Raw genomic sequence first — 18123 nt, 5'->3', positions numbered from 1 at the left:
TCCATCTTAGGAGCCACCATGGATTGGCTCTGCTGGACATGGAAGAAGCTTCTAGCAGCTTCTCACAAGAGCCACCCCTGTAGCTGCCCCTGCTACCAAAAACCAGGCCATGCAAAACCAATACATCTTGGCAGCGTGATCCACCTGTCTGTTGTGATGTTCTTCAGTAGCCTGACCCTTGGGTATGTGTGCATCTACATGAGGTACTTTTACAACCAGCTTCTCTAACCGGGCAGACATGTCTTGCCACAATTCAGCAGCCCAGATGGGTTTCCCTCTGCACTGCCAATCTATCTTTTTCCATCAGTCTAGCATCGATCACTCCCACAGAGCATTTTCTACCATCCACAAATCAGTGTAGAGCACTGGCCATTTTTTAAATTCAGTGATATCTAAAGCCAGCTGGACGACTTTCAGCTCTGCAACCTGACTTGATCCTTCTTGTCCCTCAATAGCTTCTGCGACTCACCATGTATGACTCCATATGGTAGCTTTCCATTTTCTATGTATCCCTACAATATGGCAGGAACCATCAGTAAAGAGAGTGTATCGCTTTTAATTTTCTGGTAGCTGATTATATGGTGGGGTCTCTTCAGCATGAGTGAGCTTTTCTTTCTCCTCCGATAGTCTGAAATTTTCTCCTTCAGACCAGTTCATGATGACTTCCAAGATCCCTGGGTAATTGGGGTTACCTATTCAAACTCGCTGTGTGGTCAGAGCAATCCACTTACTCCATGTAGCACCAATGGCATGGTGTGTAAAAGAGACTTTCCCTTTGAACATTCAGCCCAGCACTGAAGTCAGGATGCCAGGAGGAGCTGTGCTTCGATGCCAATCACTTGTGAAGCACCTCAAAGCCCTTCATAAACTGCCAGGATCTCCTTTTCAGTTGGGGTGTAACAGGCCTCAGATCCTCTGTATCCCCAACTCCAGAACCCCAGGGGTTGTCCTCGAGTCTCTCCAGGTACCTTCTGCTAGAGGCTCCAAGAAGGACCATTCTCCCCAGATGTGGTATAGAGCACGTTTTTCTCATCTTATCCTGTCCTGAATGGCCCAAGGGCTACTGCACGAACAATCTACTGTTTAATCTGTTCAAAGGCTTGTTGTTCAGGACCCCCCTTAAAACTGTTCTTCTTCTGGGTCATGTGAAAGAGAGGTTTTACAATCTGACTGTAATCTGGAATACGCATCCTCCGAAAACCCACAGTGCCTAGGAAAGCCTGTGTTTCCTTCTTGCTGGTCAGTGAGGACATAGCTGCTATTTTGTTGAACATATTTATTGGAATCTGATGACATCCATCTTGCTATTTTACTCCTAAAAACTGAATTTCCTGGGCAGGTCCCTTGACCATGCTTTGCTTTATGGAAAAAACGGCCTTCAGGACAATCTGGATTATCTCCTCCCCTTTCTCAAACACTTCCTCTGCTGTGTTGCACCATACGATGATGTAATCAATGTATTGCAAGTGTTCTGGAGCGTCACCCTTTTCCAGTACAGTCTAGATCAGTCCATGGAAAATCATGGGGCTGTGTTTCCACCCCTGGGGCAGTCAGTTCCAAGTGTACTGGACACCCCTCTAGGTAAAAGCAAACTGTGGCCTGCACTCTGCTGCTAAAGGAGTGGAGAAAAACGCATTAGCAATGTCAATGGTGGCACAACTTTGCTGCCTTGGACTCCAGTTCATACTGAATTTCCAGCATGCCTGGCACAGCAGCGCTCAGTGGTGGTGTGACTTTGTTCAGGCCACGATAGTCCACTGTAAGTCTCCACTCTCCACTGGACTTACGCACTGGCCATATGGGGCTACTAAAGGGTGAGTGAGTCTTGCTAACCACTCCCTGTCTCTCCAGTTCATGAATCATCTCATGGATGGGGGTCACGAATTCCTGGTTGGTGTGATATTGTCGATGGCTCACTGTTGTGGTAGCAATCAGTACCTGTTCTTTGACCCTCAGCAGTCCCACAGCAGAAGGGTCCTCTGAGAGACCAGGCAAGGTATTCAGCTAATTTCCTCTGTCTCCAAAACAGCTATCCCAAAAGCCCAACAATGCCCTTTTGGGTCTTTGAAATACCCTCTATGCCAAGGATGCACAGGGCCTCTGGGCAAGTCACAATGGGGTGGTTTTGCCATTCGTTCCCAGTCAGGCTCACTTCAGCTTCCAGTACAGTCAGCTGTTGGGATCCCCCCGTCACCCCAGAAATGGAAATGGATTCTGTCCCTACATATCTTGATGGCATCAGGGTACATTGTGCGCTGGTGTCAACTAAAGCCTTATACTCTTGTGGGTCTGATGTGCCAAGCCATTGGATCCACACAGTCCCATAGATCCAATTATCCCTTTCCTCCATCTGTCTGGAGGCAGGGCCCCTCTAGCTCTGGTCATAGTACTCATTGCTCACTTCTTGTAAATATGAACTGGAGGTCCTTTCAAGAGGATCACAAGTGACATCAACCCTCTGTATTGGATCTGACTGAGATAGAGTTCATTTTTCCTTAGCACCCCTCACAGTTCTGTGCTTTGCATTGATAGCTGGAAGGGTGTTAATAACAAACACACCAGTGTTTTGGCTACTGCTGAGCAGCGCTGTCCCTCTAACATTCCTTCCCCCTCCATCAAGGGGCTGGGAGTGGGTAAGATTCTGGGAGGGGACACAACCAGGCCAGCTGACCCTAATTAACCAAAGGGATATTCTATACCATATGACATCAGCTCAGATATAAAAGCTAAAGGAGGGAGGAGGAATGGGGGGTCATTCATTATTCTACAATGTTTGCCTTCTAGAGCAACTGCTGCACGTGTTGAAGCCCTGCTTCCTTGGAAGTGGCTGAACATTGCTTGCTGATGGGAAGTAGAGATTAACTTTTTCCTTTGCTGATGCGCACGCAAACTTTCACTTGTTTATTTCTTTGCTTCAGTAAATTGCCTTATCTCAACCTCCTAGTTGTTTTCCATCTTATTCCCCCTCCCCTGTCCCACTGGGAAAGGGAGTGATAGAGTGGCTTAGTGGGCATCTGGCACCCAGCCAAGGTCAAACCATTACACCTTCCTCTTCTGTCTGAGGACTTGACCACTGGAAACTGAAGCAGCATTTATCCTTGAAGGATTTCTTGCAGTGCTTGTTCTTCCTCTCAACTCACATCCCCATGCTGTTAGGGCAGTGGTGGGTTTTCCATTCCACTTCCTCATGTCCTCTCTGTGGCCATGTAGGTAAGACCACAAGTTACCTCGTGGTGTGTATCCTTTTTCTTGAGCAGGGGGGCACTTTCTCCCAATAGCAGAGACTCTTGTTTGTACTAGTGGGGCATGGGACACTTCTTTAAATTGCTGGTAGTCCTCTTTAAATTGATGGAGGTCCTTGGACAGTCTTTACACAGATGAGACACAGGCCCATATAGGGTAAGAGAGACTTTCTTCATATTGCCAGAGTTTGGTAACCAAATTATCCACTCTTTGTTCTGTTTCTTTCATTGACATCAATGCCAATGAGTTGATGCATGACAATGGCACTCTCCATAGGAACTTCCGCTGCATGGTTTGTGTACACTTGACCATATTTGGATTTATAGGGGATTGTTCATTATTTGAATCCTTAAAGAGTACCTCCAGCACAGCTAATTCTCTCAGGTACCGGATACCCTGCTCCATGGTGTTCCACTTGTCTTGGTGCACTACTAGATCATCCTTGAAAAGATATCTTTCCCTCAAGCTAGACAGGAGTTGTCTCCAGAGGCTGAGAGTTTCTATTCTTTTTGCAATCTCCTGGTCAATGCCCACATCTTGGGTCAGGGATCCCAGTTGCTTGGCTTCACTACCATCTAGTTTCATATCGTGGGCCGCAACATCCCAGCATCAGAGCAAACAGGTCACCAGGGGCTCACCCAACTGGCAGTTGAAATCTTTTTGCATATCTCACAGCTCACCTAGGAATAGGGATTGGATGATTATCTCTGGCCCTGCCTCTTCCTCCTGCTGTGAGGGCCCTACTTCTTCATCCCTAAGAGAACTGATTTTGTCTTGGCTTTCTTCCTCTGTATAGGGGCAACTGCTACCAGCACAGGTTGTTCCTCTGGTTCAGCTGCAGTTTGAGTGGTCACAGTGCCTGTTGGTCTGCTTTCCTCCTCCTCCTCCTCCTCCTCCTCCTCCTCCTCCTCCTCCTCCTCCCCCTGAGGGTGCTGTCTAGTAATGGGCAGTGTCTGATAAATAGTAGCCAGGGCCTAGCACCTTGCCTAACTTCGCGCCTCTCTAGAACTGCCATAGCATTTTTCTTTCCAATATACTGCCACTTTATCAGGGTCCTGTAGTTGTTCAGGGGTGAACTTCCAAACCATCGGAGCAGAATAGTCCTTCAAAAGCTGGCTGATTTTCTCCCACCTTCCATGCCACTCATGATTATCCACCCTCAGGGCAGATCTCTGAATGACCTTCCTAAAACTCTCTTGTAACTCTAAACGTGGTGTGGACCTCACTGAGGAGACCTGGCAGACATAGCAACAAGAACACGCTTTCCTTAACATCCAAAGGGAATCCAAAATTCTCAAAACCTGTTGTAACAGGCCTGAAGGAGGAAAAGGGGGTGAAAAGCTGGGGAAATTCATCCTCCCCTGTTCCCCTCACAGGCTGGGTACGATTATTAAAGGACTCCTAGAAGTAGCATGCAAGGTAAGGGCAGGAGGGAAACACTGAAGACATCTCAAATGACCCTCATTGCCCATGATGTTCTGTCATAAACTGATATCACACAGTACATCAACAAAACACTCCTGATCCCTCTCCCTGTTCTGAAAAAGTTCATCACGAGGAGCACATGTTGCATATATGAGAATATATACAGGGTTAGGTAGCATAACCACGTGAACAGACCAAGCAACATTGTGACCAGTTGCTCTGTACCTAATACAACAAATGCTTAGATCAAATTTGGTTCCAACCTGCTCTGGTAAAATCTGTTGTTATCTCAACCCTTTGAGCCCCAAATTGGTTGCCAAATAAGGCTGTCATGGTTTAGGAATGGTATCCCCCAATTTAGTGTTCCCACTGAAACACTCCAAACCATGCGCCACTTGCTCCCTCCCCCCTTTCCCTTGTGGCAGGTTGGAGAGGAGAATTGGAAGCATAAAAGGTAAAGATCATGGGTTGAGATAAGAACAATTTACTGGAAACGGCAATGAAATAAGGAAAAAAACAGTAATAGCAACAATATTAATAACAAAAGTGTATGAGGGAGGTGAATGATTCACACATGATTTGTTCATCACACAGAGCCTGGCAATACCCGCCCACCCACCATGCTACATGACCCCAAAGGGACCCCTTCCCCTGTTCCCAGAAAATGACATGAGGTTGTAAAGAATAACCTCTGTATGCTAGCCATGCCCCCTCCTGGCTACTGAAAAAATAAACCCTGTCCTGGCCAGAACCAGGACAGGCAGATATTCATACTTTATGCATTTAAATCAGGCACCTCAGCCAACAGCCTAGGTTCTCTACCAGAGAGCAATTCAGAGCCCCAAATTCCGACTTTACCTCTCTGTTCTGATTATACAGGTAGTCTGAAATTAAACTATTTATGCTGCTTGTCTGCAATCAGTCTCAAGGAGGTTAAGTTCTTATTAAGCACAATGTCCTGAATAAGAGCAGGAAAACACTACAGCTCTCGCTGCTCTAGATTTATATAACAGCACCTGAAATCCAAAGTACTCTGCAAGATGCTAAGGTAACAGCGGAGAATTCCTGTTGCAGAGAGCTTACCACCTAGATAGGAAACATGCACTAAAGGGGGAAATACACAGAGAAAATGCTCTACTATCAATTCTCACAATTTAAAGCCACAAGAGTCCAGGCATTTGACATTGTTCTCAAAGCCTCAGCCCTGAAACAACATTGAAATGAAATCAAGTTTTTCTTTGGAGGGAAAAGGGTTCTTAAATGTTAGCTCAGCATACCCAAGTTGCCAAAAGGCAACTCAAAAATAATTTTTAGGCCTCGGTTTTTACATCAACTATCTGATTTTTGATTATTTGGCTTTGGCAATACTATGAAAATCAAGCTCAGACAGGGCTAGTGACAAGAGAGAGATCAGAAACCAGGGTCACAGAATCACAGTCCAAACTTAAGGAACCAATTACATACAGAGTTTTTCCAGCTCCACAATACAGATAAGCAGCTGGCTACCCATACTTTAAGCATCTCCATTTGAGTACTCCCTGCTTGGTAACTATTTTATTTTACAAAACAGCCTCATTAAAAAAAAAATTACTCTTCATATGTACTTTGGACATCAGTACTTTGGCAGAAGAGAAGAGGGATGAAGTCACATTCCTTACATACCACAGGCATTCCGCATTAAGATGCTTGAGCAGGCACTGGTCAGATTTTGAAGAGCAGAACAGCAGTGGGATAAGTCAGAAAGGCACTGGATTAAGAAACAGGAGTAGGTAAAGTTACTCAAGAACTGATAAAAGAATTTAAATGAAATACAGGCAAGCAAATGTTTCAAATGCAGATAAATTCCCTTGTGCCACTAAGCTGTGGCTGAAACATCAATTGCAGGTGACAATGTCTTAGTGGTACTAACAGAAGTTAAAAAAAATGACCTACATAGACTGAGATCGCCTTGCATGCAGGCAGCACCACAGGTCCACAGATAATGTCTGCGGTGTCCTTGTCTACTTGGAAGTGCCCACCAAAAAAAGGGTATGGTCAAGGTTATTAATTACAATGTTCAAGGCAAAGCAAGTAATATTGCCATAACTGAAAGAACACATACAGAAATCCACAGCAAGAGGACTACAGAATTAGGTTATCCAACTGATTCAAGTTGCAAACTGCTCATAAATGCAATGGGAGTCTTTCACCCAGACAAGTTGCTCTTATCTGTTTCACAGGTGAAAATAATCATCTGGGCTAGTAGAATGCAATTTGATTGTGGTAGGAAAAAGCAACTGCTTTAATAAACTTGATTGAGAGCAGAAATCTGTATCACTAAACACACATAGATCCAGAACCTGCACAACGGCTGTATGAGAAGTGATTTTAACATCTAAACTATACCTTTCCAGCCACAACATGCAGGACAGTTGTGCCATTTATTTGGGTGGGTTAGAATGACTCCTAACCTTCAACAGAAAATATAGACAGCAATTAATAAAAAACCCAACCATCATGAGAATTAAAAGTTTTATTAGTGTATTCACATATTAGGCAAATGCAACACACATGAAGCTTATTTCTTGGTTCACAAGTTCTACCAATACATTAGTCTAGTGGTAAAACTAGCATAAATTGGTAACGGCTTTGCCAATTTTTGAAAGGTGTCTGGCCCACTTTTTCAAGGCTTGATTTTTGGTATTGCTTCTATGCCCTAGTCATTATGGCATAAAAATATCCATCACTATTGTCAATTCAGTTAACAGATTAAAAGCTGTAACACTGGCCCCATTTTTGTTCTAAAAGCTATCACTAGCTGTACTTACAAAGTACAGTACTAGTGTAATGGATGAAACAATGGGAAAAACAGACAAAGACAATCCTGCTACTGCCACAATAACAAAAGAATGACAGCTAGATCACAAGCTTGTTAGTAAGATATATATTTTTCAAGTCAGAATAACCCTTCTATACAGCTTCCCAACCCATCCCCAACCCAGACTTATTTGTAGAATATATTTCAGAATATTTTTATTATGGTGCAGCTGTAGTGTCCAAGGGTTCACAATAACATGCACTGTCGCAAAGAACCTAGAAGTCCTCCTTTGCTGGTCATACCTCAGCAACCACTATCCTAGAGGTTTTGCAGAAGCAACTACTTTTGATAACAAGACCCATTATGACAATGAATGTGTATGATCTGGTATGCAAGTAAGCTATACAAAGCCACACAGATCAGAAATTTAAAATCTGTTACTGAAATATATTAAGAAGATGCATTTATTAAAAACCTATATGAAAAAGTAGTTTACCTTGGGAAAGAGTTTTTCAAGGTATTTACCTCCAAAAACTAAAACCCACGATTTTTAGTGACATCTGTTCAATGAAAAAATACAGATGTAAGGGGTAAGCCAATAACCTTGTGTACTTAATCCAGTATCCAATGCTATGATAAATTCTCATTCCATGAGAAAAACCACTGACTTCAATGATTCAAGGTAAACAAAAAAGTCCCAAATTACACCATTGCCAGCAATAATGCTGGCACCAGATTCATCAACTCAGATGGGTAGAGAAAAGTAGATTCTTAGTGTGATGGATACTTGGAATTTATAATATGAATTGATTTAGGCCCCATTAAGTATATAAAATGTCTTAAGATTTCACAGATGAATCTCAAGACATTTCTTTCCTTTCCAATTGAGGGATTTTCTTTAAGAAGGCAGCAAAAAGTTGAGCTTTTTATGTTTAGGACAACTCAAAAATCTGCTTATATAAAAAAATATAAAAGAATAAGGGAGTAGAGTCTTGGAATTTTATAAGAGATTTACCTAAATCAAAAAAACCCAAACAACTATTTATGGGAACTAAAATGTAAAACAGCACAATACTGTGATATTTGAGATCATGAGGCATTACCTATACATATACTTAGTTATTCATGTTATTGATAAACCATTAGGACACTCAATTATAAACCTAATAAAAACACCATTAAGAGTCTTGAGAACAGTCCCATCTTTCTGACAAAGACATTTCTATACACTAAATTTTCATCTAGTAGCAGAGTATAGGAAACAGAATCCACAAGGTGCTTTAATTGATGAGACCTCAAGTGCTGTTTTTCTTTTTTTTTCTTTTTTAAAAACCTTTTTAGATAGTAAACAGTTCATGGGGACCACACACAAATACTATGACAGACAAGGTGTTATATTAAGTCTGTTGATTAGACTTGATATTTAGCCCACTGGTAACAGAGGAAGGAGTTTTACGACATGCTGGAGCAGCGTACTGAAGGGGAGCCCATCTGAGTCAATACTTTGTCCAACCATTGTAGAGGTCCATTCAGATGAAGTTCAATCCAGCAAGGAGTGCTTGTTACTGTTTGCCGCCTAGAAAATAAAGAATAGGGAAGTCAGAAAGCAGCTTTAGCTACCATAAAGTTCTCCATCATATAATCAAATCTGTGCCATCTATATCTCGTACACAGAAAGATAAAAATCCACAACCATTACCATAACTACTACTAAACTTTTTTCAGACAGTCTTTGAAGAAAAAAAACCCCAACAAAAACTCCAAAACACTCCACATCTGTAAGACACATCAATAATTACATGCTTGTCCATAATATATCAAGAATATTCTGCTCTGGAGAATAAGAGCTTCAGCATTTGCTTCAAGTACGCCTCAAGTACCACACCAAGAGCTTTACATCTAAAAAGAAATTCAAAACTAAAAATTGTTCAACCAATGTGGTGTTCACATCAAAGCTGTGTGCAGCTGCATCACAACCTTCAAAGAGTGCACGCATAACTGGGTTTGAATTTTGTAGACAATTACTGAGAAATACAAAATAGAAACACTTGACTCTGCGCTATCAGCATGGCCAAACAGCACAATGCTATGATGATCATAAGGTCTGGCTTTTTTGGAGCAAATGACAAGATAAATGTATAAGGAAACTGCTAGATGTCAGAAACACTATGTCAAAACACAGTGTTTGGTTATACTGTGCTAACTGATGCTATCTCAAAGGAACACTAAACGTTTATCTCCAATTTTCTGTAATCTTACACTTCTACATGTGTTTTGTACTGCAACATTCTCACACAAACAACCAAAATAAAAATTGTGTTTCCGTTGTCTTCTATATAAACTTACCTATAATTTTTCACAATAGAATTAATTAAACACCATATAGCAAGTCTCAGTAAAACTGAAGGGCTGACAATCAAAACAACTTCATTCACTCTCCCATATATCCTTGTTTCAGAGACCTGTTCAAAAATTTTCCTTCTCATCTCCAAAGTAAAAAATCAGTATCCGACATACTCTGCCTGAAAAATCCTGTTTTTTTCACTGTACCTGCTCCAGGCATGGGAGTTTTCCCCAACTAGACTGCCAAGACTACTGTTGCTAAGCCAGTTTTTCCTAGTAATTCTAGCTATCCCAAAGTCAAAGCAAGAAGACATTAAGATTCAAAGGCAGCAGATTAGTCAGACACAAACCCAGCCCCTTCATTTTTACTGTTGGCACTGCAACCCTTTGCTTTAAGGAAATCTGTTTATATAAACAAAGGAACTGAAAAGGCAGAAAAATTAAGCCAGAGAGAAGATGAATTTCCAAATTTGTCAGTGATTTCATATTTTCTAGGAAAAGAAAGGAGCTGGGGTCTGTGCACTCTCAGCACTCTGAAAAACATTGTTATCTTAGCCTCAAATGCCTATGCCAAAATAAAGTGATCCAATAGAAACAACCTAAACCACAGGAAATATAATTCCATTTAGTCTCGAATCCTTTCCCAAAGAAGGAAGTTCATTATTCCAATGCTGTTAACTCCCCTACAATGTGTTCCACAACACGCTTCCTCAGAATTTTATAACTGGTTCTGTTCAACAACCCTAGCTTTGCACTACACTGGAAGAAGTTGATAAAAGAGCAACAGTTGCTTAGCAGCTGTTTCAAAGCTAAAACTCAGCCTCTTCTACCCACAGATTTCCAGTTCTCATATCACTAAGTCTGTTTGCTGTAATTACCTCTCTACTGAACTCTCTTCAGAAGATGATCCTAGACCTGGATAGTTGTGATAACGTGAACACTTGACTGCTGATCTGAACTTCTACCACCATCCTCAATTCTAGCAAACATATGTTGAGCAAAAAGTTGTAAACTATTTCGTCTACCAAGCTTATAAGCTTGGTAAATAAACAAAATTTATCACTTTGCCATACCTATGCATTTACCCACATAGCATAAAGTGTAAGTAATGCTTTGGCTTTGCCCAAGCCTGTTCTAAAAGAAACCTTTTTGACATAATGATGAAGCACAGAAGTTTTAACAAGAATGATGGATTTTGCAGTGCCTCCTGGTCTATTTTGACAATTCAGACTACATTCGTTTAAATTCAAGGTTGTGTTTGCAGGAGCAACCTCTTCTTGCTTTAATCACAACTGCAGCATAACTTACAGGTTCTGTGCATCAATACTTTATTAGCACCATCTTAAATAGAGATGCGAAGTAACTAGTTCAGCATTATGCCAGTAATCAGTTTTTGTGGTGTTCTGGAAGAGTTTGCACTGCAGTATTTTTAATCCTATGATCTCTGAACAGTTTATAGACTACTAACAACAAACATTCTCCCTCCTTAGAAACAAATTTACCAAAAGGCTCCCCACTGTTTTAATTCAGCACTTACACTCCATTCACTTCAAATTGTCTCCATATAATCTGACTGATTAAGCTTCTTCTGTTCTGATTTGAATGTTGTATTTAATTATGTGTAAGTGTATACATACTTCTTTTGAGACAAATCCAATAGTTCTTTAAACTTGAGCCACATTCTTTTTTGTGTATCTCTTACTAACAAAGAGGTACCAATTTATTCCATTACTCAAATTTCTCATTTTATCCAATTAGACTTCTACAAAATTGGTTTCATTTATCTGAGAAGCCTCCCCCACATACTGATGCTGCTATTTACATGCATATATTTCAAGAGCAGATAAAAAAAGCAAATCCCCCAAGATTCAGAGTGGAACCTACACACCATTATTCAACCTCAGAAATTATATGGATTTTTAAAAAGTCATTATGTATTACAATAGGGTATTGATATGTCAGACTTCATTCTTTCAGGGGACAATTTCTAGAGAGGTTTAAGGAATTTGTTTAAATAAAGAATACAATTGAAATATATTAAAAAATCAGATAAAAGGCTATTTTTTCCACTCAAAACATTTTTTAGCAGTTTTACTACATAAACAGTCTTCTTACTCCCACAAAGTTTTTTCCAAGTTCCAAAATATTTGTCATCCCTTGAATGCACATTCTCCAGCTGTTTCATTCTGCAGAATGCGCTCCAAATGACTTCAATTCTTTCTGTCAGATACTATCAACTGCATCCCTCACCACAACTTAATGAATTCATTATACTCCACACAGAACAGGACAGAGACCAAAATGACTGTACATCTAACAAATAGCAAATAATCTCACAGCACAAACTGTGAAAGTTCTAGATATTGTCAGTGATTTTTCTACAATAAGCAAGCAAGCAGAACCAAGCGAGGAAACAGAACTTTGATAACATTCCTTGCTCAACAGCTGACTGTAATACTAAAATCACTTTCTGGTCTTTATAACTTAAAAACTCAATAGCTGATGAGGGAGAAAAAGGAAAATATGGGGTTCAACTTGCAGACAGCATGTCTACAGTAGCAGTAAGAAGCCTGTAGGTACAGCTTTCAAACCAGACAAAAATAGTGCATTAGTGAAAGAAGAAAAATTAACTCTAAAATTAAAAACAAGTTTCTTACCTGTATTCAGCTCCCCATCCTTTAACAAAACTCATTCTTATGGTACACATTCTAGTAAGTTGATAAACTGCTTCAAAACCCTGATTCACAGATTGAGCCAGAAGAGCAGCGAATTCTTGGTTATTAAAGATTTTTAGGTTGCATCCTAAAAAGAAAAAAAAGTCCAAAGAGTACAATCAATCAATGAATACTTGTGTTTGCTACACAGAAGCCCAAAACTATGAAGAAACTATGAAAAGGAAAGCAAATGTCCACTGAATACATTCACTGAATATTTTTACACAAGACCTTTGGTAAGCTACTAACCTGGTGGAATTTTGCACACAGTTGCAGGATGCCAGCCATATCTTTGATTACAGTTGGGGCTCTGAACAAAAATCGCGCTATCACTTAAGCACTCAGCAAAAACTTCTCCACCAATGTAATACAGACGTACTCCCCTTCCTGTAGCAAAATTCAAAGGAACTCTAGTTATGATATGACCCAAGCAGATTAACAAACAAGAGAGTATTTTGTTTCAGAGAAGGCCAAGGTTTTTCTTTATAACAGAAACAGACATCAATTATCTACAGGACAACAGTGCTGGGCTGACAGCTGTAGCAGGAGCAGAACACAATTAACTCGCATTTTTCCTCCCACGAACACACAATATTTGAAGGAGAAGCAGAATAATTTTTGGTCAGGAGTGAGATAGAATTTTCTAGCCATGTAATGGCTTGTAACCAAATCCAAATTAGAAAGCAATGTTCATTACCAAATAACTTTTTACCTAAAGAAATACCAGAATTGAAATAAAAATATTAGGTTCAACAGAGTTAAAACTTGTGCTAGTATTAAAGCATTGTATATGAAGCAGCACAGGCCACTATGGCAAAAAAGGAAAACACTGTACCACTTCAACACTCTCTGCTTACATGCACCCATACTATTTCACAACCCACTGCATACCCCTTTCTCTGTACTACTTGAACAAAACCAACAGGACTTCATTTAGCCCTATTACAACATAAGAATTATTATTGTTCACTTTTACATTGTGATTTTGTTCTCTCTCTCTGAGTGGAAAAAAACCCTGCATGGGTTATTTCTAGCAGAAGATAAGTAATGCACAATTGAGCTCTCAAAGAAAGCTATTTATAATTAACAGGCTCTTTAAAGGCCATAGTTTCTATTCCCCCTTTTCTTTAAAACAATTTTTCAAACAAAATGTGAATTGCTCTATTAAAAAAAGTGAGAGCTCCTTACATTTTTGCTTTGCCTCATCATTGATCATTTTGATCAGTTAGCACAGGCTTAGCTTGGGCTTCTGCACATCTAAATTTTTATTAGACAAGCATTTGGATTTAGCATAGAGGGAATCAGAAGGTTCTACTAAAGAGGTTGAAATTTTTACTAAAAATCAAACCAAAAAACCTCATGAGTGTTGCTAAATAAAAGAATTCAGAAAAAAAAAGGGTAATTTATTGAAGAACCTAAAGCCAAGACACTGCATTGTAGAAAACAATATTCTTTACTAACCATTACAAAGAAAATCTTAATCATGTCAAAACAGCATGTTAACTGCAGGTTTTCCCATTTCAGAAAAGCATTCAAGTACTACCAATGTTCATTCTGCATTTTATAAATTAGGATAAACTAAGCAACATGCTAATATTTTGCAATTAAAGCTTAAATTTCAATTATAAGCACCTTTGAATACAAATGCTACCTAGGGCAGAGCAGTCTAACGAGGAGCCTGAAAGCCAAAAACCTGCCCCTTGGGATACTTTGGTGCATCATCTTTTTCCAGAAGGCAGAGAACAGCAACACGAGCAACAGAAATCCTCTACAGTTGAGTGGCTTCCTCCTGTGCCGCTTGCATCCTGACAGTTGTGTGACTGCTGCTGCCACCAGTTTAGTGACTACTGATCGAGGAAAGGGAGCTCCTTTCAGCTCTAGCCATCACTACATCTCTTCCCAATTGCAACAGGCTGTGGTAACAGAAGCAGCTATATTTCTCCCCAATTTCAGAAGCAGTGATCTCTCTATCTTTCCGCTTCTGTCCTTAGCAAGAGAGATCAAGGTCTCTTTGGCAAGCCACAAGAGAGAAGTTCTATGGCTGACTGCACAAGGGTGAAAGGAACCCAAAACACAGATCTGCTCATCCTACCTGGATCATTCCAGATAATTTAATGTCTAAAATGAAGTTAAAGATCAGAGATCTTTACCTATGTGCCGCCTTGTCATTTCCACTGTAGCATTTCTGTTTACATTGGAAAGCAAACCTAGACAAAATCGTTCTGAATTTGATGGATCTGTAAAGCCATCTACAGTCAGGGAAGGCTGGGATGCATGGAAGGTTTCTCCCACCCTCTGATTCAATTCATAATATGCTATTGAACACCAAAACGCAGGCTCCGAGTACGTAACTGGTTGCAAGTCTAAAAAAAAAAAATTAAAAAACAAGCTTAATACAGAATTCGATGCTGAAAAGAAATCTATCTGCCCTGCTATTTGTCTCTCCCAGAAACAACAGCAGTAATCTCCTCAAATTATATTTTACTTGCTGTCATTTTTACCTACTCCAGTAAACAGAATGGAATTTAGACTTTCACACAAAGGAAGGAGGAGGGGAAGAAGGGGTGATCTAATCTGACCACAGCTCATTTAGTTCAGTACTTGCATTTTGCTTGGCAAAATAATTAAGCTAATGCTGCTGTGAGTGCCAGATGTTGAGACATTTCTGTTGCTTTTCTGTAACTTGCAAACATTTTGGCAATGATAAAGAAAAGATTAAACTATCAAACACTGAACCACACAAAGGAAAATAATATGAAAATTATGTTTCCTTGTATTACACTAGATCTTATACCATCTCTTTATCTAAAAGTAGTTCTAAGCTCCTTTTACTCTCCCCTATGAGAGCTCAGTATCTTCCCTGTGCATCTTCAGCTTTTCCTGAGCTGCTTCCCCTTTTTACCTACCCTAATTACTTACTAAGCGTTCTGAACAGCATTTTTCTGTCATCATTCCTTAAACAAACCCAGGGGAATCTGATCTTCCTGAAGCATTTATACAAATACACAGCAATAGCACCTGATCAAAGCAGGTGGGCAACTAATGTGGGACCAATGATTGTGTTGCAGTTACAGGTGAAACAGTACACGAGAAGAGTAGCAAAACATATATACAAGGGAGTCAGCAAGTCTGGGCAGCACTATGGATTGGCTAACATCCTTTAAACTATTTATTTTATAAATGCTAGTCCTGCACACACAACCATATTATTCTTTCTCTTTGCTAGGAACTCAACAGTTACAGAAATAGAGTAGTAGTTAAGAAGTTATTTACCCAGCCCTATTATGTTTATCATCAGGAAGTCAACCCAACAGTCTCCTCCTAATACAGTTCTTATTTTTTTAAAGTACGTTTTCGGTTTTAATGTAATATAAACATAAAGAAGAGTCATCACACAGAGAAACAATTAAAAGTATTTCCGCCTTACCCAGGCTATGATTAACTGGAGAAAGACTACTAGGAGACAGCTCTGCTGGAGATCCTGTTGAAGCAATACAGATTGTTTCAGAGTAAATGACTCTTGTTATTTCAGATAAGTAGGAATAACCATTATCTAGATATAGTTTTACGCTGAAATTCTTCAGAATAAGAAACCTCAGAAATCCTAACACCACTTTTCCAGCATATCACACACTTATTGAGAATTAAGACTGCATTTAATTTTCCAGACTCATGGGACCCTACCCCTCCTCATAAAGACTTAATTAACATCTTAGTGTTGTATTTGGCAGAGCTTTCACTTCATGCACACTCTCTGAACATAACTTTATTTATGTGCTTGTCACAGAATCATAGAGTGGTTTGGATTGGAAGGGACCTTCAAGACCATCTCGTTCCAACCCCCCTGCCATGGGCAGGGACACCTTCCACTAGACCAGGTTACTTAAAGCCCCATCCAACCTGGCCTTGAACACTTCCAGGGATGGGGCAGACACAGCTTCTCTGGACAACCTGTGCCAGTGCCTCACCACCTTCACAGGAAAGAATTTCTTCCCAATACCTAATCTAACCCTGCCCTCTATCAGTTTGAAGACATTCCCCCTTGTCCTATCACTCCATGCCCTTGTCCAAAGTCCCTCTCCAGCTCTCTTGTAGCCACTTTAGGTACTGGACGGTGCTCTAAGGTCTCCCTGGAGCCTTCTCTTCTCCAGGCTGGACAACCCCAACTCTCTCAGCCTGTCTTCATAAGAGAGGTGCTTCAGCCCAGTGAGAAGGTAGTGACTTCTTCCCAAATTCAGTGGAAAAAAAGCTAAGAAAAAGTGGATGAGACAAACAAGATATTGCCTCTATTCTCAAAGGAGAGGGTTTATCTCTAGAAGAACAAGCTGGATTTCCTCATTTGAGATTATTTTTTCCTGGAAGGAGGAAGGAAAAAATTTAGAAAAACATGAACTCTCCAACACAATTTGTGCACTAGTAGACAAAATACAAAGAGGCTTTGCACAGAATCATTCCTACAATGATTGCTGATATCAGGCTTTTTAAATTAAGGTAGCCATTATCACATAGTGGGAAAACATTGCAGTTCTTTCGGAAACTGGTGCAGTTGATTCCAACTAACTGAAAAAGATTGCTAACATTAGCTAACCAAATACACTTGTCTGCCAGCACATAGCAGGATGTTCTTATCCAGCATGTTAACTGTTCTTTGACCAAGTCTAAAGCCAACCACATAATCTAGAAACTCTTTCATACAAAGGCATGGATGCTTAATATTTCTACTACTCTTTCCATAGAGCCTTCCATACAAGAATTGATTTGAAACATGGCAGAAGTGATAAGGTGCCAGAGGTAAGAGACAGGTTCTCAAAATTCAGAGTCTGTAACTTGTTTAGGCCAACAGACATATTGCTTCAATTAACCTGTTTCAGAAGGTAAAGTTGGGGATGGTTAAAACAAATCAGCTATTAAAATCTGATGAAGACTTAATTAGACCTGTATGCTTTCATTACAAAACAAATGTAATGTACTTAATATGGCACAGAATGTTTTAAAAGCATTCCCCTAACAAAATATTAATTTGTTCACTAAAGACTGAAAGTGATATTTTAAACAGAAAACACCAGGTTGTACAGAGGAAAATTGCCATCATCTTTTAGGCTGAATTCATGCTGCTATGCAGAGGGATCACAGCTCACAGCTAGTAATCCCAAGTTTTGAAAGTAGCTACCTGTATCCATGCTTTGGTTCAACTGCAGGTCATTTGTTTCTCCATCTTCACTGATATACCCTGGAGGTGGTGTTTCTGTCAAAAAAAACCAAACAAAACACCTAATGGTTCAATGACTGGGGAAATTTGTAAGATTTAGCATTTGGGATTTTTGTTCTCAAGTCCTCATGAGCTCCATTCAATACCTAAATACTTTATTAGAATGTCATTTTGCCATCCCTTTCTCCTTCCAGTAGGTCTTCAAACATTATCTGCCTTAATTGTCTATGTAAAATGTATCATCTCTTGTATGCCAGTCAACTGTTCAAATATATAATTAACAGATAATACTTGTCTTTTCCATTTAAGACAAGAGACATTCACTAGAATAAGTAACAGTTTTGCAATTGTGATCAACAGCTTTCACATTTAGTAGAATTACAAATGAAAAA

General features: G+C 40.0%; 1 protein-coding gene across 2 annotated transcripts in view; it reads right to left on the bottom strand.

Annotated features, from left to right (window-relative positions):
- Nucleotides 1–8772: 8772 nt before the first annotated feature.
- Nucleotides 8773–18123, bottom strand: part of LOC116437353 (mothers against decapentaplegic homolog 2-like) — a 100945-nt gene continuing 91594 nt past the window's right edge. The window contains exons 5-10 of one of the 2 annotated variants that reach the window (XM_032095023.1): nt 17693–17767; nt 15950–16003; nt 14673–14885; nt 12772–12909; nt 12466–12610; nt 8773–9041 (exon numbers count right to left, since the gene is read on the bottom strand). In XM_032095023.1, coding sequence (XP_031950914.1) covers nt 8918–9041; nt 12466–12610; nt 12772–12909; nt 14673–14885; nt 15950–16003; nt 17693–17767 — 749 coding nt within the window. In that variant the 3' untranslated portion in view covers nt 8773–8917. The remainder of the gene's footprint in view (nt 9042–12465; nt 12611–12771; nt 12910–14672; nt 14886–15949; nt 16004–17692; nt 17768–18123) is intronic. The other variant, XM_032095024.1, reaches the window with a different exon arrangement.

Source organism: Corvus moneduloides, chromosome W (assembly GCF_009650955.1).
Source record: "Corvus moneduloides isolate bCorMon1 chromosome W, bCorMon1.pri, whole genome shotgun sequence".
NCBI lineage: Eukaryota > Metazoa > Chordata > Aves > Passeriformes > Corvidae > Corvus > Corvus moneduloides.
Note: the sequence above shows the minus strand (reverse complement) of the source record. Positions and strands in the feature narration are given on the sequence as shown.